The following is a 20,887-nucleotide window of genomic DNA, read 5'->3' as shown; positions in this document are numbered from 1 at the left end:
CAATTTTCTTTCTCTCTTTTTTTTTTTTTTTCTTTTTATTTTTATTATTTTTTGTTCCTTACCGTTTTTCCCCTTTTCAATTTCTCTTTTCTCCTTCTATCCTCTTCTTCATTCTTTCTTATCAGCTCGTCGGGCAACTCTTCTCACTGTGCCTACACTGATGTCGGCTTCTTCTGAGGAGGACATAGACCGGAGACCCATTAGAAGACTCCGGTCCAAGAGTGACACCCCATACTTAGAAGAAGCTAGGATCTGCTTCAACCTTGACACATGTAAGACCATTCCTTCCCCAAACAGCCTATGCTGGTTTTGCTGGATTTTTTTTTTTTTTTTTTTTTTTGAGATGCACATGGACTGGATGGTACCTACTTGCTTGCCAGTAGTATGGTGGATCACCAGAGGTCCAGGGATGTCACAGCTGTTTTGCTGTGAGCACCTGCATTTCTATTAACATAGGACATTTCCCCCTGCGTTATCTGGGATATGCTAGTAACATCAAAGCAAAGAGGATGGCTTTGCAAACAAGATCTTATGTCTTATCCACTCTAGTCATCCAGAAACATGAAAGTTCTTGTAAAGTTGTATGAAGGGATTAGTCCTAACAGCAAACTTCAGGTAAACGTAACAGTACAAACATGAAAAAATACCCGGCACACCCCCAAACATCTATCAGTTCAATTGGCAGAAAGGTGGCTGAAAACTGCTGATCTTGCAGGAATGAGAGAGAAAGCTGTCCCCAAAATTCATGACTGTGAATTCCACTATGGCTGCTTGCAGAGTTGCTGAGCCACTGGCATTCACTGCTCCATTTGATATCGCAGCTGACCAAAACAAAAGATTTCTGAGATACTGACAACTCACTGACCTTAAGTGACTGTGTTCCTGTTAAAAATAAAAAATTAAACAGGATGAACGGCTACACTCATTGGAACACATTTTTAAGTGTTTAACACTTTATGTAGCATTTTTGAAAAGTAGCATTTTAAATTATTTCACCTACATTAACATCTAGAACTTCCATCTGACACTGGTGCCCTAATGGGGCAGGTAGCCTACATTCACGTGAAGAGAATTAACATGTTTATCAGAAGCTATTAAATAGAGAAGACAAAGGTGTGTTTGAAAACACACCTGTCCACATGACTTAAGCACAGAGTGCCCAGCTGTAAATGAGGGACATTCAAAAAATGCTGCACAGGGCTCCTCAGCCAGGTTGGTGTTTCAAAATAACAGGACAAATCGGCTATTTCTTCAAACTTCTTGGCCCTTCTGCCTTGCTTCGGGAACTTCGCCTAGGTTAGAAACCCCCATGATGACCGCTTAGGGGAGAAAGAGGTGAGGGATGACCCCACAAGCCCCGGCCTCTATATGTTGCCACTTTTGGGGCTCACAGGGCCGCAGATGCTCGGGGGGCACCTGGGCCATGCGGGTACGCTCGGGGGGGGGTGGGGGGGTGGGGGGGTGGGGGTCGGGGGTCGGGGGTCGGGCAGGGCCGGGGTGTGTCGGGCAGTGCCAGGGGGTGGGGACTTGCATTGCCGGCCTCCCCCCCCGTGCAGTAACTGTCCTTCCGGGGGCGGGAGGTTGCAGCGGGTAGGGCCTCCGCTCCCGTCCGCAGATCCTTGACGGGTTTTCCCTCTCTCTCTCCCCCTCCCTCCCTCCCTCCCTCCGCTTCTTTCTCCCTCTCCTTCCCCGTTCCCTCTCCCCCGCCCCCTCCCCTCCCGGTCCCGCTCCGCTCCCCGCCGCCACCCGCTCGCCCTCACCAGCTCGCCGGGCCACGCTGCTCACCGTACCCACGTTAATGGCGGCATCTTCCGAGGAGGACATCGACCGCAGACCCATCCGCCGCGTCCGCTCCAAGAGCGACACCCCCTACCTCGCCGAGGCCCGCATCTCTTTCAACCTCGAGGCAGGTGAGAGATGGCCGGGGGCTTGGAGACGGGGGCAGGAGGCACCACCGACCTCCCCTGGGGTTGCTTCTTCGCACCTGTGCACCCAGCCTCAGCCCGCTGCCCTCTGCCGCCCACCAGGGCAACCCCGCAGGGCTTGGGGTCCAGGCCTGCTCGCCCATTCCAGCCTGGCAGCCTCACCTCCCCTTCATCCCCACATGGTGAGGTTGGCCCTGGAGGGTGCAGCTGCCTTGGCCGCCCGGGCTCCCCAGGTCTGCCATTGTCTCAGCTGACTGCTCTCCGGTCTGCCTTGTCAGCTGCCTGAATTTCCACTTCCATGCTCACAGGCCTCGGGACTAGCCTCCCTGCCTGTCCTTCCTGTCCCCATTCTCCACTGCTGCCTCTTCCTCTCAGCTGCCTCTTCCTCATGGCACCTTTGGGATTTTGGTTGTCCCCTCCTGTTAGTGCCACATGTGGTGACTGTCCTGTGCCTTTCCTGCTAGGCCTGTTGTTTTCCCTCCTTGCCTGACCTTCTCTCCCCTTACGGGCTCTTTCAACAGCAAACTACACTAGAGCTCATTTGCTCACCAAAACAAAGGAAAATAAAGTACTTTCTGATGGGTTTCTGCACCACACCAGACTTCCTCAGTATGGTGGGGCAGGAGTGAGGATCAGTAGCCTGGAAGCCCTACTGCAGCCTCTCTCCAGTCCCAGCAGCAAACAGATATAACTGTGTAATACCCTGTGGTGCCACCCCCTTCTTCAGCTGAGCCTGCCAGCAGAGAGGGGAAATGGGCTGCCTCAGAGTTGCTGCTTGCCATGCTGCAGCCTCCCCCACCTCTCCCCCCCCCCTTTCAGCCAGCTGAAAGTTGGGGATGATGGAGATGTGTTTTCTCCTCCATTTGGTGATGGAATAGGTTCCCCTCCCCCTCCTGTCATCCTTGCTGTAGTTATACCCTTGGTAATGGGTAATAATACGTTGTTTGGTTTTACCATCAGCAGAGCAGTTGGCTATGTCATACGGTGGGTCATTGTTTCTTTCTGACCATGGCTTCTTAAAAAAAACACCAAGCTGTAGGTAAGTTGGGTGGCTTTTCAGGGCACAGGCTGGAGTACAGGGTCAGGTACCAGGTTCCAGGCCTGAAGAACTGGGAGTACGAACAGAAAGCAGCACTGCAAGTAAAGTGTAAATCACATGAGGCCTTGTATGGTTGGTTGATTGCTGAAATAACCCTGAGTTGGCTTGTGCCTGGTATTTCTTTAAAAGAAATAATTGAAGAAAGTAGTATTAGCATATCAAGATATATAAATGAAAAGTGTTTTAAGCAGTGCAAGTGTGTCTTTTCATTAATGCATCTGGCAGTGAGTAGTTTTGAGCTTTAAAAAAAAAAAAGCTTAGCAACCAGTACGGACGGAGTGAGCCAAAGTGAGCGAAACATGCCAGTGGTGCCCACTCCATTCCTCAGCTTTTGCTTTCACTGATCAGAAAGTCTGAGTTGGTGAATTCTGCCAATCAGCCGCAGGGCGATTTTTTTCCCCATTTCTGGGGTGTGAACCCCCAATTTCATCAGTTTCCCCACGGGCGCTGTCCACTGCCCGTGGTTCTGAATCGGCACTGTCTTGAGCCGTGCCGCCGTCCCCAGGCATTGGGTTGGCCCCATGGGGCTTCTGCCTCTTCCTCTGCTGGTGCCGGAGAAGGTGGTGGAGAGGAGAGGAAGCAATGCTTTTTCCTCAACCCGCTTGAAAGTGACACTCAGGGCACAGGAAATAACCTCTTCCTTTATGTGGTTATTGCTTGCTTTCCTTTTCATGCATCCCATGTCTACAGCTGGTGCTCATCCACTGCTTACGGAGCTGTGTGTTTTTTTTTTTGTTGTTGTTTTGTTTTCCTACAGCTGCTACAAGTTGGGTTGTATTGCCCCCTCATTGTCTTCTTTCAGGATATGGTCAGGGATGGGATGCAGCACACAGCTGCTTTGCTGTATTGGAACTTATGTTTCATTAATAAAATTGGATACTAAGCAGATGCAGTGAATACTACCCTTTTCCAATCTTAATTACAGTCACTGGTTAAGAACTAGCAGTTTATCTACTTAAGCTGTAAGTTATAATTATACCATTACTGCTAATATCTGTATTGATGAGCCACTGAGAAACTGTGTACACAGAGTCAATTATACAGTTTGGGGATAGCACAGATTTGGTCCAGGCTGTAAAAAAAAAAAAAAAAAAAAAAAAGTAGGTGATTAACAGTGCATATTCTACCAGTCCTTCTCTTTAGAATATACTTACAGTTTAGCTTTGGTTGTCCAAAATATTCTGGTTTGTGTCTGTTTCTAAATATTTATCAATTAACTCACAATTATTAATTATCAGGAGTTAACAAATGCTCTTCAATTACTTGTCCTCAGTATATATTTTTTGCTGCTCTTCCCAAACTGATTAAAAGACAAAGCTGTTTTCCAAACTCAAGGTTATTCTCCCTACTGCTATACACATAACTCAGATTAATAGGATTTGTTTGTGTTGATATCAAGAGGATTATGTTTCACAAAGGATTTAAATTACCTCTTCTGCCAAAATTAATGTGGCTGCATAACATCATAAAGCTATAGACAGATAAAAGTTCTTTTTGTATATTTGATAATGAATCAGTCCACATGCAGAAATTATTTTTTTAATTTTCTGAAAGACTTCTTCTGGCGCCACACTAGAGGAATGTAGAATACTCTCTTGCTTTTGGGTGGTCATCTTTTGTTTTCTTTATTATGGTTAGCAGTCTGGCATGGCTCAATTTTTAACATCCATCTTTAGTTTTTAGTATGCATCTTCTTAAAAGCAGTTTTCAAACTTTCTTTCTAACTTTCTTATTCAGGCACCTAGAAGCTAATCCCAAATTGCTTCTGAAAACTTGGGCCTCCATCTGTGACAACTGTTTAATAGCATAATCTCTCTCCTGGGACTGTGCCATCTAGAAAGCTAATGTGTTTTTACAGGTTTTGACCTATTTATGTTCCTCTTGTTGCAAAATACTCTACTCTTATAATGGCAGTGCGTGGTAGGTAGCTTTCAAGTTTGATAAATTAGCAGAAGTCATGACTACTAAGGAAATACACCGCTCACTAAATGATCTAATATGTGTGAGTTTTTTCTTCTGCCATCCCCTTTATAGTGTCTGTGGGCTGCAGGGGGGTCTAACACATTGAGTTGACCTGACCAGGTCTGCTTCTATACACAGATAGATACTCTTACTCCTTCCTAGCTGAAAAAGAGTAAAGGTCTGTACTGCACTCCTTTGAGAGTTGCTTTTGGCAGACAGACTTATTTTTAAATGGAGCAAGAAGTCATCTCTATCTCAGCTGCCATGGGACCTTCCTGAGATGGTTCAGGGAGGTCATGAAATGCCAGTCTTTGTTTGAACAAGGTTGGTTGTCCATATAGAATTTAACCTCAGAGTGAAAACCTGTAGAGAAGGAAAGCCAGTGCCCTAGAGAAAGTTTAAGGGCAAAATGACTACAGTAGCTGTGCAAGGCTTAGTCAGCAAACAGGGTACATTCCTTCAGAAAGAATATATTTAGTCTCTGTGCTGTGAAACGAGGGGAGGGGAGCTTTTGAATTCTAACATCCCCCCCACCCCAGCCTTAAAAAATTCCACTTTTTTCTCTGCTCTAATCACTCCCTCAGGTTATTGTCATGGAAATCCTCTTGTACATGTGAAGCCAAATCATTGGTTTTGTCAAAGTATTTTTGAATACCTATATAAAAGCATCTGAACATCTGGCCTCTTTTGTCATCAGGCTTTGCATTACCAAGACTTGCATCTGCCCTTTGGATCAATGGAATTATGACCATTAGCTTTAAAGCTGTTTATGTTGCAGTATAGCTAAAAACCAAATTTCTACCCACCCCTTGTTTTGTGCCTGCCTTCCAAACCCAGGAAAAAGAGCACACATCAGTGAAAACAAGCCTCTAAACTCTGCTCCATGAGTTGTATGACAAGAATATGCCAATTGAGATAAAAGGCCCTTTCTGGGGCTAAGTGGAGTTGCTGAAAATGCCTTAAGATCAACATCCTATGTGACAGGTAAATGTTCTGTTTTGAGGTCATAACAGCAACTGATACTCTGTTCTCTTGTACTTGACTTTGGAGACCTTTGGCTTAAGAAATATGGCTCTAAGTTTCTTAAAGGAGTGCCAGATGGGAATAAGTTTAAAGGTTCTGCAAGTCATGTAAAGGGGAAAGATGCCTGTGCTTTACCAGCCATCATCACACTAAGAAGTGTTAATGCTTTAGTTAACAAACACAACTGGGGACAATGTGAAGGGAGAGGCAGAGTTAGTCAACATGAAGGAGCTGGCAAGAAGAAAAATCTACAACATCCATTTCTCAGAGTGCTGGATAAGGTGGTGGAATCAGCTAAAAATACCATCTACATTTTATCCATTCTTGCAGCACTTGCACATGTGCATCAGCTTTCTGTGTCAGGGAGGCAGCTCACACAAGTGCAGTCAACAACACTGACATTGCCATGGAACAGCTCTAACAGGAGGTGGAAGGAAGGTGTATGTTTGCTTGTGGATCAGGATGTGCAGACCTGGTGCCTTTTACTGCTGTCTGCATTATGTACTGTTTTATGGCTGCTGTAGTGCTTTGTTGGTAACCTTCATGAAAATTGATGGAACAGAATTTGCTGAAGTAAGAAGTTCTCTCTTTATTTGTCTTTTGCTTGATGAGCTTGTTGGGTTAACATAGCCAAAAGTATTCCTGCAAGGTGGGAGACTGCAAAATCTTTTAATATTTCTTGTTTCATCAGGAGCCATGGTTTTCTTCATGAAACTAGGACTTTTTTCTAAAACTTCAAATAAAATTGTCAGAACTAGCAACCCTATTCAGAATTATTTGCTGTAAAATCTGGTAAAAAAGAAGAGGCCTAATTTCCAGTAACAGGTATAATTAGCTCTAATGCTTAATTACTCTGAGTCAACTAATTGGTTTCATTGGGACTACTGACAGTAATACAGCTAGGTATGTAAGTAATAATGCCTTCAGAATCAGTGTTAAAGTTTGTAACTTTTTTGCAGTATGGCAGAAGTTGTTGATACAGAAAGAATGTCCTGGGCTGTCAGTTTTCAGATAATAAAAAATTCCAGAGTTAATGAAATTTTCTGTTACTAACAGTTGTTTCTTGTGCTTAGACTTCAGAGCATGGAATCAGTGTGGAATGTTATAGTAGCCCGTGCTCGTGTTTTCTTGGTGGTGAACGTTCAGAACTGTACTTCTCTTAAGGTGCAAAGTGTTAGTTATGTTTTAATTATGTTAATGTGTTTTGTAACCCCGCAGTTCTGTTGATTTCATTTGGAGTGCATTGATGGTCTTGTTGTATATGCTGGGGCTATAGTTTGACCTTCCATACATGGCTGCCTTTCCTAGGTTTCTTTATGGAACCAATGTTATTGAATATTTGAAATAAGGTAATTATTACCTGTAGTGCAGATGTTATATTATGGGCATTGTAATAACTTTCATTTCTTGATATTACTACTTAAACTATAAGAAACTAAATGAAGGTGGTGGCCAAATAAGATTTTTAATGAGTAGCAAATTCAGCAAGAAAATAAGGAAGCAATGTTGAAAAATGAATTGACTGTGTTTCTTCTGCACTTCAGACTGTTGTTTCATTCTAGTTATGAAGTACATAAGATATGGGAACTATGTGACAAGTGTTTTCATGTTGACATACTGTATGGACACGTCATTTTAACTATGGTGAGTAATGACTGCTGCGCGTTTCAGTTACCCAGAAAATCTATGCATAATTTATAGTGCAATATGATTTTTGCAATTAGTGCGTACAGTACTTGGACAGTCAGATATGTGGTTAATAGTTTATAAGCAAATGAAATACTTGATATATTATTAAAATGGAAGAGAGAATTCATCAAGTCTAAATCTAATTCTTTGCTACCGTGTTAGAAATAGTTAAACCCTGATGCAAGCTTGATGCCCCACACTGGGGTGGATCTGGTTGAATGTGGCACTTGTCTGCTTATACGTCCTTGTTTCTGTTCCATGGGGAAAAAAAGGTGAGGGATGGTAAGGAGTCTATTGATGGTTACATGTGAGAACTGACTGGGTTGTATGTCCCAGGGAAAATGCTCTGATGTTCCCTTGCTCAGTAAAAAAAACTCACTGAGTTAGACAAGTGCTATAATAGTGTTAAGCCACCAGAGACAGCCTTAAGTTAAATGGCTCAGGCTTAAGTTAAATATCTCAAGCTAGTCCCATTTTGCTACAACTTTGAAGTAAACAATAGGAATTGCTCTCAGAACAGAAAATATGCCCCAAGTTAGGATGAAATGATATTGCAGTTTTTCTAGAGAAAGAGATCACTTCCATCTGATATGGGTAATGGTCCTTTGTTTTCCATGATCAGATCATAATAGTACAGTTTTCATAGGCACTTGCCCCCCCCCCCCCAATAAAAGTGCTATAAAAGTGCTGGAAACCAATGCAGAGAGCTCAGTGTGGCTGATGCAGGAGGCATCTGTCATGTTTGAAGGAGCATGGCTCTCCCCCGTGCTCAGCCCCAGCTACAGGAGCATGTGGGAGTTATTAATGGTCATGCTCCACACTCCATCGAACCCTTGTGAAGAGGTCTGCAGTTGAATCTCTTGTACAATGCCCTCAATTTCTGTGTCTTATGGGGTATGGTTGTTGTCGTCCTCTCTCTTTCCCTGCCATCTTTTTAATTTTCTTGCATTTATCAGGGCTGTGTGTGCTGGCAGTAGCAATATGTGAGCCTACATTTTTTTGAGAGCTGTCTGTACTGGGTTATGAGTTGACAAATATGCATTCTTCCATTGGGAGCTTAGGGCTTTGAATGATCACCCTGTATTCGCAGAATCTCTGATAAAGAGCTATGTAATCTGCAAGGTGCTTCCCTGAACCCAAGCAAGCCAAATAATTCCTGAGTGATAGCTCCGGCTCTCTGCTTTGTCAGTGCTCTTTGGTTCGTTGTGGGTAAATACAGTTTATTGAAAATACCGAGGTGTGAAGAGCTACAAATAAACTAAATTAAGCTGCTAATAAGTAGTCATAGTTTATATTTAAAGAAATTTTATAAGTTCAGCCATCCCTGAGCAATTTAATTTTGTTTTATCACCGTGTTTGTTCATCAGCATATATGCATCATGACTTACACTAGTCACGAGGACACTTCTTAGATTTCACTAACGTGATGAACATTTCTCAAAAAAAAAAATTAAATATGTTTCAGAATTATCACAATTATTCATTAGGTTGAAATAGCCAAAAATAAGTGGAAAGGAATCAATCACTTTAATTTTCTCTGTGTGGAAGCACAACAGAATCTTTGAGCATTTTAAAAATAATAAAAAATTAAATGGGGTTAACCGATAACCTGCAAAATAGGAGTGTGTAATTGAAAGGCATAAAGAAACCAGTAAGGCCTGATTTGTAACTCAGTCTTATCTCAAGGCTCAAAAGAACAAGCCATCCTGTGGCCTTAATTCAACAAGATTGCTACAAACAATAATTTTTGGAACAAATTAATTTATAAATAATGTTTATTTTTAAAAGGAAACAAGATAGGGATCACTGAGTGACCTTGGGGTCCAACCTTGAAAGCTTTCCCCAATGGAAGCAGCATGTGCAACAGCTCTGTCAGTGTTAAGGAGACCCAAGGGGGGAGCAACAGAGCTGTTTGGTCGGAAAACATCATTACACAGCTGGAATACAGCTTTTTGTTAACATGTAGTAAGAAATGCTAGCAAACTGGGGGAAGGAGTCCCTGAGGTTAAGGTGGCCTAGAGCACAGGGTGCCGCTGAGAAATGGCAGGGCTTGCTAAACTTAGCTGCTGCCAGTTAACGGTGCCCTACGCAGCAGAAATGTATTTTTAGCGGCATTCCCTGCAGTGGCCCCAGACATCCATAGGGATTGGTGTCAGCAGCCTCAGGATCATGTGGGATCTGTCTGCTACCAGCAGGAGTTGCAAGGCTTGCAGCGGGTTTCATGGGGAAAGCGTGCACTTGTTCTTGCAATTGCCCAAGTCAATCGCAGGCAGGTCAGGAGCAGATAGCTGCTCCTTCCTCTTAGTTGTTTCAGGTTGTTTATCTGTGTGGCTTTTATTGGCAATGCTTACTGGTGTCAGTAGCCAACTGCAATTTGAAATAGTGCCTAGCGTTCAGAGGGAGCAGAATGCAGGACCTGCTGGCTTACCTTTTCAGAGATGCGTCCTTTAAAAACTCCTTTCTTCCGTCTGCCCACTGGAATAAAAAGTCTTATCAGCTTTATCAGTGTAGTGAATAAGGAGACACTTATCTCTCATTAAGGCTCATAACAAAGAAAAAGATCAGTGTCGCAAGGGGATGGAGGCACATGCTGAGAAAGTGGACATGGTGACAGTATTAGCCATAGTAAAATCCAGAGTTGTTTTAGCAAGATATATCATTGAAAACATCCAACATCCCATGTAATTTTTTGACACTATGTTGGAATACATTCAGTATTGTTTGTTCACTTGTGTGAAACTAATGGATTAGGTTTATGTGTGCAATAGTGCTTCAGTGTACCATAGCCATTAGTGTGTATGCAACTTCCCCTGTTAAATGGTATGTAGTGGATGGTTTGCATTTGAGAACTGAGTGTTTTACCCCCATTAGAATTTTACATTCTAAGGCAGAGGTTTAAAGTGGATTAAGCAAATGTAGTTTGGATCTCAAGAAAAGTGTTCTCAGTAGCTGACATCAACTTTCATATCTTTGTATAGCTAACATATGTCTCGTAGAAGGAGATCCAGGACTGTATATGAAGTGTCCCTCGTCTATTTTTTTTTTTTTTAATCTCTGAAGAAAAGTGTTACTGTTGCTATTTTACTCCTGCTTACAGTGTGGCCTCTTAACCAACATGTGATTCAATTAACACAAAAACATATCTGTTGTCCTTACCGTGTCTTCAATGTGTCCTGAAGACTCAGGAGAAGTCACCTCTAACCTGCTTGTATGTCCTTTCCAAGAGGCAGAAACTCAAAAGACCTAGATATCAGAAAGAAAAGGTGAGTGTGGTGGAGAGAGAACCGGTATTGTCTTTCTCTAATCCCAGTGAGGTGAATAAGTGAGCTTAGAAATTTTACTTACTCACATTTTCCCTCTCCAAATTTTGGGAGTGATCAGGACATTTTCATGGAAGGCATTGTATGCATGGAGTGAGGGAAGAATGGACAAAGTGGATTCAATCATTAAGATGTATTTCTTTCCTTGAAAAGAAGAGTGGACTGAAGAAAGATGCTTCTTTGTGCTAGGATGGAATGGTGTATGTTTCTTTGTTTCCTGATTAGTGGGTTTTAGAGGATTATATTTTTGTTATTTAACGTCTCTTAATATTTCCCATAGAAAGTTACCAGAAGAATCACAGAATCACAGAATAGTCTAGGTTGGAAGAGACCTCAAGATCATCAAGTCCAACCTCTGACCTAACACTAACAGTCCCCACTTAACCATATCCCTAAGCTCTACATCTAAACGTCTTTTAAAGACCTCCAGGGATGGTGACTCCACCACTTCCCTGGGCAGCCCGTTCCAGTGTCTAACAACCCTTTCGGTAAAGAAGTTCTTCCTAAGATCCAACCTAAAACTCCCCTGGCGCAACTTAAGCCCATTCCCCCTCGTCCTGTCACCAGGCATGTGGGAGAACAGACCAACCCCCACCTCGCTACAGCCTCCCTTGAGGTACCTGTAGAGAGCGATAAGGCCACCCCTGAGCCTCCTTTTCTCCAGGCTGAACAAGCCCAGCTCCCTCAGCCGCTCCTCGTAAGACTTGTTCTCCAGGCCCCTCACCAGCTTCGTAGCCCTTCTCTGGACTCGCTCGAGCACCTCCATGTCCTTCTTGTAGCGAGGGGCCCAAAACTGAACACAGTACTCAAGGTGCGAGAGTTTCTGTTAAATCTATAAGTACAGAATATTTTGAGTTAAAGATATTTTTTCTTGCTAGATCTTTTGTACCTTGTGGTGCAACTGTGCAAGTATTTATGTATATCCATAAAAGTTTTTATTCTCATCTGTAAACTAAAACCTGAGTACTAACCACCTGCTGCTGTCAAAGTCCTCTGTTTTTTTCCATTTTCATTAGGAATCCCATACCTTAATTCCTTGTGGTAAAGTGGGTGTTCTCTCTAAAGTACTTGTCCTCACTTCATTGTTCTGTTTTGTTCTTCGTATTAGCTAAGGAAATACCTATAAAAGCCATTTTAAAATGTCATTTTTTAAAAGTCATTTTTAAATCCTGACTGAACAATACCCTGAAACCATGTTGGCCTTGGAACAAAGTTTTAAGCATACGTCTTATTTAAAGAAACTTCTGTAATTGCAATATCTTGTCATTGTACTTGCATGATTTGCCCTGTGAGGGTAATGGTGATGTGTTTGTTGTAATGTGCACCTCACCTTAGAAACTTTTTTTGGAAGCCTCAAATTTAAGTAAAAGTGATGCCATTGTATTTTTTTTTTTTTAATTTTCTTTCTTCTCCCTTTCCCCTCAGGAAGAGAATACTAAATATGAGCAAATAAGCTTACTTTTAATGCGGTTTTAAAGTGTGCGGAAATAAGCATACCTTTCATGCAACTATAATGCAACTACAGTAGTTCAGAGAGGCTTGAAAACAAAACAAAACAAAAAAATCAGACTGATTTCCTTCTTGTTTGTTTGATTCCAAAGGCCCTTTTATAAAATACAATTTTTAGTCCCCAGAGTGTATGAAACAGTTACCTGAAGCTCTGCTTGCTTTTTACGTTGTATTAGAATGAATCTCCCAGAACAACCTCTAAAGGGTTGCAGTGTAATTATGGTTTAGTGGTACAACAGTAACTAGATGGCTATATTTAATTAGCTTCTCTATGGGGGTAGAATTGGTGTATCATATTTGAAGTGCCCTTTGAGGAAGATAATGAAATATGTCTTACAGGAGCTTCAGTGTGATGATCATTGTGGTTAGTACTTAAATTTGCTGCAAAGTGAGCTTCTATTACACAGATAACCCAGCTTCTGATAAATCACCATTAGGGCATCCTTCTTCAGTCAAATACATACATATTTTATTGCAGTTCTGTATTTAGACATGGAAAAGAGAAATGCTGTATCACAATGAAGCTGAATTCCCTAGCCATCTGCTGCTTTGTCTTACCAGAACTGTGAACAGACCAAATTCAGGGAAGTACTGATATATCTAGGATCATCATTAACAGATATCAGAAGGATATTCCTGAATCTGTTTATAAGTTGCAGATAAGAATCTGCTTTGTGGAGCTCATTATCTTCTCAGCACATTCTTTATTTGTGTTTCAGATATTGGAGAGAAAGGGGAAAATGTCACCACATCAGCTCAAATAAAGGTTCCTGCTGCTCTCTCATTCGTAACTGTTCTTTAGAACCTTGTGCTTGCTCTGCTTTTATGCTCATTTTCAGCTCGGCCAAAGGCAGTGTTCATGCTTGTTAAGGTGAAAGAGAGGATGCCCACATCTGTGATGAAGGGTATAAATTCAAATGGAAATGGAGAACATTGTGACATGGGAAAGAAATGCTGATGAAGTTGTTTGTTACTCGGTTTGACGTACTACTGGACACAGGAGTTGCAAGCATTTGAATTATGTTTCTTGTTCTTAAATGTTATTTTTCATGTTTGGGTGGTTATCAAAATACAACCATTCGTGAAAGAAATATCCTTGCAGCTGTTAAACTCTGCACAGTCTGCAATCCAAGAAAGATCCCTAAGTGCTTAGTGTTTGCTAGACCAGCCTCTTGGAAATGAGAGCCACAAATATGTGTCTGTTGTGCACCCTAATACGTGGCAGGGATGTGTCTGGTACACATGCACAGATGTAGGAAGGCAGGAGTGTTCCCCAGGTCCCAAATCATAGCATACCATTAATATTTGTCTGGCGTCTTCCACCTTACTTGGGCAGCTGGCTCATACAGCCTCTGAACATCTGCATCGTTAGGCAGGCTTATAGTTGCCAGATGTGCTGGGTTGCTTGTTGTTTCTGCCCAAACACAGCTTCTCTCTAGGGAGAGGATCCAAGTCTGCAAATTGTTTGCCAGGGATCTCCAAATGCAAAGAAACCCCATCAGAGCTGTCAAATAAGTCTGCTTCACAAGACTTCTAAGTCTGTGTATTTTTCTCTATGTTCAAAGAGCATCTCCTCAGAGCATGCGTAGCCAATGTGACGCATCCTATAAATGTATGTATTTCTGTCTAGAAAAAACTAAATCCAAGGGATGCCATCTGCCTGAGCTTTACTACTGGCCCTGAGGATGCTCTGTGGAAAGTAATTTGTCGCTGGCTTAATGGTGCCTGCGGTAAAAGGACACTTTCTGGGCCAATGAGGACACTGATGTGCTATATACATTGTTGTATTGGTACACAAGTATAACAGCAAGGGGAGAAAAATGTTTCCCATGTTTCTCATCCTATAGGTGCTAGCAGATAAGTATTAATTACATATATTGAAAATTTAGTTGATACTGCTTAGTTAGCTGGAACCTCTGTTAATACAGAGGAACAGATGCACTGAACTGGACCAGCAGTTTATCAGGTCTGAGCTCTTGTTCGCTGTACTTTCTAAAAGATGGGCAAGTCAGGAATATGGGACTGTGACAGTTCTTTAATCATTGCAGAAGAAATCAGCCATTCTCATCAGAAGGTCAGAGAAATAATATACTTAGACAAAGTTTACAGAAGGTATAGAAACACTTTTATTTTGGCCATTTGGAATACAGGGTGATTCTTCCAGTGTTGATTCACATCTTCAAAATATTGGATCTTCTGCATTTGAGGAGGGAAAAAAAGAAATGCATGTAACAGCAGGTGGGTCCATTTCATTGGGCAAATCAAGATGCTGAAAGTTTTAAACAGGATTTGGATTCTCCTAGATCAGACTTACCAGGCAGTGGCAGAAGTGAAAGATTCCGATTTCAAGGGCTCTGTGTTTTTGAGAACATTGTGGCCCACATGACATTCAAAAAATCAGTGACCTCCCAGCAAGAAGCATGTTAGAAATAAATCTTTCCACTGGCTGACCTGCACGTAGTTTTAATAATTGTCTTTTATTAATGTCTTGGGGTTTTCAACTGTTGGCTTGTTTGGCAGCATTTGAAAGAAAAACAGTAGGAAGTGTGATAGCCATGACTCATTCATATCTATATATTGTCTGTTTGCTACCATTGATCTCAACTGGGATGTCTACTGGGACGTTTTATTTTGCTGGCAGAAGGACTTGGAGGAATGGTAAGGAATGACACCCAATGGCTGTGTCCCTGAAGGATTTGATGACAAACCCAGGCTACGAAGCATGGAATATGTTGTCTTAAGCCTCTTCACTGTTCAAACCAGACTTTCAAAGCTTTTAAACTCCAAATATTAATGCTCTTCCAAAACTATGATAAAACAGTGGAGGTCAGGATTCCTGCAGGTTTGCTTTAAAGTCCTAATGACTGTCAGACGGTGCATTATCTGGCAGTTAACAGGGTAGCAGGGGGGCTAGTATTTATTAGCATTTTAAATGCCAAGAAATGGAAAAGCCAAATGTTGTCACAAATACTCTGCACTCTGGAAAGAGATGAAGGTGAAACTGGAGTGTCAAGCTTTGCCTTCCTACTCAGGAACTCCTTTTCACAAACTGAAAGACTAAAGTTAGTGGTGTGATGCAAAAGGTAAGGTGGTCTTGGCATGTAAAGTATGACAGATTTTTCAACTTCAGTAATTATCAGTAATAAATAATTAAAATCTGTTTTTTAAAACTTTAAAGGTGGAAAATAAGGGACAAAAATGATTAATGTGCTTCTATTGTTGTGTTCATAGAACAGCTTATTTTCTAAACACCCAATACAGTAACTAACAAAAAAAAAATATTGATATAATCTGATTTGTAATTGACAGTTACCTTGGTTTATTGCAACATGAACATCCAATTGAAAAAAAAAAAAGTAATAAAAAAAGCTTGTGGGGAGACAAGGAGGGAAGAAAGACACCTGCAACCCAGAGGTGAGACCATGTAGGACTTTCTGCTGCTTGCTTCACTGCTGCATTCCCTTTAAAAAAAAAAAGAAACAAAAAAATTTATATTGCTTCTGCACAGGCTGGTCTGTTAGTTACATGAATCATCTCAAAACTGGTAATTCTCAAAATCACAATCTTCCTAATGAGTCTAAAGGTGACAGATTTTGAGTAGCTACTGTCTTGTGCAGCTGTGTTCGTTGCAGTGGGACTGCTCACATGAGTAGGAGTTACAGAGCTGATACACTGCTGCTGGGGGGTTCAGGAAGGTGGGAGGGAAAAGCAGTTAGCCGCATGCCTCCCGGGGAAGACTCCTATCTGCTTCATGGGATGGGAAGACCTGTTTTCTCTGTGCAATCAGTCTGGACCCCACTGAGCAGTTATCCTCCTACTGGGATGTGTGTCCCACCAGGTTAGGTTCCTAGCCCAAGGTGTGTTAAGGTCACTTGTGTGTCTCAGTGCCAGCCGTGCTCTGCATGTGTGTCAGGGAAGAAATTTGCCCTTCAGGGCTTCCCTGCTGTGATGCCATGCTGTGCTGCTGCCACTGTGGAGCTAGCCCTTGAAGACAAGAATATTTGTTTGAAAAGCATCAGTGCTTCCTTTCTGGTTTAGATCTGTGTCAATGAAAAGGAACTCCTCTGAGCTAAGCTACTATAGACCGAGTGAGAAGGAGATGTAAGTAACGTAAGCCTTCTTGTTAAAATTCAGTTCTTCCACCCTCTGCCTTGCTGGTCTGTAGGTAAGATTTGTTAGTGGGTGAGGTGTAATTCAGGTTTATTTGGGCTTTTACTGAGTGATTCAAACTCAGGGATAGCATTGCATCAGTTGTACTCACCACTGAAAGAGGATGAAGGTCACACATTTTGCAGCCTGATGAAAATGCTGTCCAATGCATATCAGAAAACAGATCCTACAGACCATGGCATCAGCAAGATCCTGCTCAGCCCTTCTTTTAAGTCCAGCTTTTAAGTAGTCTCAGGGTAGTTGTTTTTCCTTTCAGCAAGCAGAATGACTAAAAATCTTGTAAGTAATTTTTATGAACATCATTTAAGTTTTCTGGATTGCATTTGAACACCTAATCCCTGGTCAGGTCTTTCTTCGTACTCATTACTTCTCAGTACATACATATTTCAGTGCTGCTCTGTTACCTTTCAACTCCCTTGCCTGGAGGCTAACACATGACAGGTGAAGCCGTGAAGATCCAAGATCATGACCATTCAGATGCTGTTCTGCTGGAAGAGGTCAGTGTAATAACAGGGCAGGAACAACATCTTGATTCTTCTTACTGCTGAAATCAGTGGCCTTGTAGGAGAGCACCAGTGTGCTTATATAGTTTCAGGTTTTGATGATTTGGTCAAGGATAATCTGAAATGAAAAGTGAAAACTGGAGTTTCAAATCAGTAGTAGTTCACCATTTGTCTGGCCAGTAGGGTTGCCAATTAAGAGTGCCACTTTAATCTGTATTTCAGCAGCCTTGTGAATGAAATACAAGTGTTTGCCGTAAGGAACAACTTAAATACACTCAAAGGGTTAGAGATATGCCAAGTGCATTTGTAAGAAAGGGGATAGTGGCTTGTGGGTTTCCTTTTGTTTTTGATGGTTCAGCTAAAAGCAAAAACACTGCTGCTTCCTGTTATGTCTGTCTTGGGTACATAAAGCATCAAACAATACGGCCTTATACGTTATTAATTTCATGCTTTTCTTTTGACAGTGCTTCTTATGATACCTAATTTTGGATTATATTGGACTCCATTGAGATGGGAACGTAGTATTCAAATAGACAAAAGAAAACTAGAAAGAATATCTAAAAATTGGAATTTTAACCTTCTGTTTTGATGTACAAGTATATACTATGTGAAAAAACATGCACTTGCTCATACATCCAACCCTCAAACTGTGACCCTAATTGTGGAATACCTTTTCTAGCCTTAATTGTAGTTCTTAAGAGAGACAGAGTCATTGAGACAATTCTAGCTACGTTGCTCAAGCTGGACAGGTTTTCTTCTGAAGTGCTAGTGCTACTGGTCTCATTTGCAGCTCGCTGCAGTTCATCATGGTTTATCTTTGCATCACAGCTAGTGCTTGAGCTATTTGTATGGAGTATGGAGAGTTTTCCTCCCTTTTTGTTTTTGTGTCTTTTGTTTTTGTGTGTATGTGTTTACATAGTGTGTTGTAAGGACATGACCTTACAGGGAATTCTTTTTCTGTCTGAGGGCTTGGATTCTGGAAGTTATACTAAAGCCAAACATACTGTTTCATAATTTTGTTTGTGTAGAATTAATCAGACCTTAATCAAAAGTGGTCTACAATGGAAGAGAGCTTCATTTTTGAAACCTGTTATAGAGATCTGATAGGGAAACCTAACTCCCCTTTAGGAAACCTATTTTTATAAAAGGAATACTTTTTTTTTTTCAGTTACCAAATTCAAACAATTGAGATATCACCATCTGTTATAGGTGTAGCAAATCCAGTATTAGGGAGTGAATGCCTGTGTGGCCATTCAATCAAATAAGAAATTAGTCATATATTTAGTGTAATTGAACGTTTGTGATAATGTGTATTGCTGATAATTTGTACTGACAGTATGCTCTGAAAATATCAACACGACTATTTTGACAAACTTTCCATGTGGTAAAACATAAATTTTCTGTAGTCAGTTAAAAAATTGAAGTGATGTCCTTGTGTGGCTTTCTGAAGCATTCTGCTATTTTATGAGCCAGTCGTCTAAAGAAAAAACAGATACATCTCTTGTGAAATGAGTATTGAGTGCTTTAGCTAAATTTATATTTATTTTTATTTTTCTTTACATGTTAGATCTCTAAGGATATGTTTGGATCGCTACCTTTTTTTTTCTTCTTAATGTAAAAGAGTACAGGCTACATGTGGCTTCTATGCATCCCTCATTTTCAACCTTTCTGGTGATTTTTAGAGTTCAGTTTTCAAGGTAATTCAGTCTGTAGTCAGTCTGTAGTCAATCCTGCAGTAGACTACAGGTTGATGAAAGTAAAGGAGAGGATAAAGAAAATGTTCAAGTCCTGTGTCCTTCCTGCTAAATCTTACTCTGTTTTCCAAGTCACCAGTTGTGTTGCCTGTAGCTCTAGTTAATTATTCTGAATTCGATCTGAAATGCTGCTTATTGTGAGTTTATAGTTGTCCTTTAAGATTTAAGATGCATTTTGATTTCAGAGTTGTTTCAAGTGAGCCATCCATATCATACTTGTTTGCACTAGCTCTGTTCTCACTGAAGTTTGCTAAATGTTTCTGTGCTTTTTTGACTGAGTAATTTAGGTGTTCTTTCCCTGTTGTCCTTTTTCTTCTCCAGTTACTGAGTAGCGATGAATGTAGTTTGCATGTTTTATACCTTTTCAGCAAAATAATTCATCATACTTCCTAATTTCATAGGGATTTCCTTGTTTGGTTACCAAACCAAAAAATGAGTCCAACTAACAGACAAAAACCCCCATGATTACCACCACCACCAAAAACAACACCACCAACAAAATAACCTCACTATCCTTTCAATTCAAATTCTTTTCCTGTGGAAGCTCAAGTAAACACTCTGATAGTGTTTCTGATAAGTCCTATCTTCTGTGCAGATGTTATGTTTTTACCTATTTTAATTGCTACAGATCAGTTATTCTTTATTTGTACTTGAGTCTCTTCATATTAGATTCCTTTTTGTTTATGATAACACATTTAAACTGTTTAATTTCTTTCTATAAGAATACATTTTAAAAGTAATTTTAAAAGTATATGGATTACAATCCTGAAATTCCTAGCTTAACCAGATAGGGTTTTTAACAAAAGTTTGCTTTTCTGAACAACCCAAGGTGGCTGGTTTGCTCTGTCAAAAACTTTGAAGCAGTTGAATTTGTATTATTAATCCTTTTCTTTAGGGACTTCCTTCTTAATGCTGTTACAAATAACATGGCAGGGTCACACAGCTCTAATTTCAGTATATTTCCAAGCATAAGCAAGAGAAGCAACATTTGAACAGGATTTAATAGAATAGGTGGGCATGCTATAAGCAGAAGATTTGAACTGGTATTTAGGTCTAGTACTATATGCATTTATGTGTTATCTGTCAGGAAAGATGTTGGGGGAACTGTAAGAGGAAATGTATTGATGGTATTGACATACCCCTGATATTTCTAAGAAGCTTTACTCAGTGTATTAGTTTCTCCTACAACTTTTAATACTGAAAGCATAAATCTAGATTAAAAGTCAAACTTCTTTTAATGGATAAATGTGAATAAAGTAGTGATCCTGATGCTAAAAGGAAGATTCATCAATGGAAGCTGAAAAATAACACTGAGCCTGCCTCTGTGATTGGTGGAGAGGTGGTCATTTCCCAAATGGTTTGTTGGTTTTCTTCCTGTAGAATCCCATTTTGTGCAGAGAAACTACTTCTGCTGAGGTGGCAGGAATTTTGTGCTTTCAAAATATACTTGATCAAAGAATTTTACTTGGGACAGTTAAAATGTTAAATGTTTCCAGTAAGCTTGCGTTTTGCAGGCCTTCAGCAGATCCGGAGTCATCAGAACAACTTGCTTTGCAGTTCAATGCTAACAGTTCCTGGGCTTGATCTCTCTTTTCCCTCTGCAGACTGTCTGACTTTCATATATTTTGATTAAGGACTGTGTTTTTCTAATAGTAAGTAATGTTAACAGTGCTTTATTTGAGCTAGTCATCAAATCTCTGCTTTAGTCAGGAGCTGAAAGACTGCTGAGAAAGTGACATAGGTTAACAATATCTTTGACAGACAAGCACTACTTCTGACTACTGTGCGGTGTGCCTGTATGACATATTCTCCAGTCATTGCTACACAGGGGATAATGATTTACTTCTGTTCAGTAAAGAAGCTATGCATACCGAATAGTTGAGTTGGGAAGGGTCCTCTGGAGATGTCTAGCACTGCTCAAAGCAGGATCAAC

The 20,887-nt window shown here is 41.0% G+C and overlaps 1 protein-coding gene across 4 annotated transcripts in view; it reads left to right on the top strand.

Moving 5' to 3' along the window:
• Nucleotides 1-20,887, top strand: part of PHACTR1 (phosphatase and actin regulator 1) — a 305,056-nt gene that overhangs the window by 14,141 nt on the left and 270,028 nt on the right. For all 4 annotated transcript variants that reach the window (XM_035319553.1, XM_035319552.1, XM_035319555.1 and 1 more), the window contains exons 3-4: nucleotides 126-272; nucleotides 1,764-1,910. In XM_035319553.1, the coding sequence (XP_035175444.1) occupies nucleotides 126-272; nucleotides 1,764-1,910 (294 nt within the window). The remainder of the gene's footprint in view (nucleotides 1-125; nucleotides 273-1,763; nucleotides 1,911-20,887) is intronic.

The sequence above is a fragment of the Oxyura jamaicensis genome, chromosome 2, assembly GCF_011077185.1.
Source record: "Oxyura jamaicensis isolate SHBP4307 breed ruddy duck chromosome 2, BPBGC_Ojam_1.0, whole genome shotgun sequence".
NCBI classification, from domain to species: Eukaryota; Metazoa; Chordata; class Aves; order Anseriformes; family Anatidae; genus Oxyura; species Oxyura jamaicensis.
This window is presented reverse-complemented; position numbering and strand designations above follow the sequence as displayed.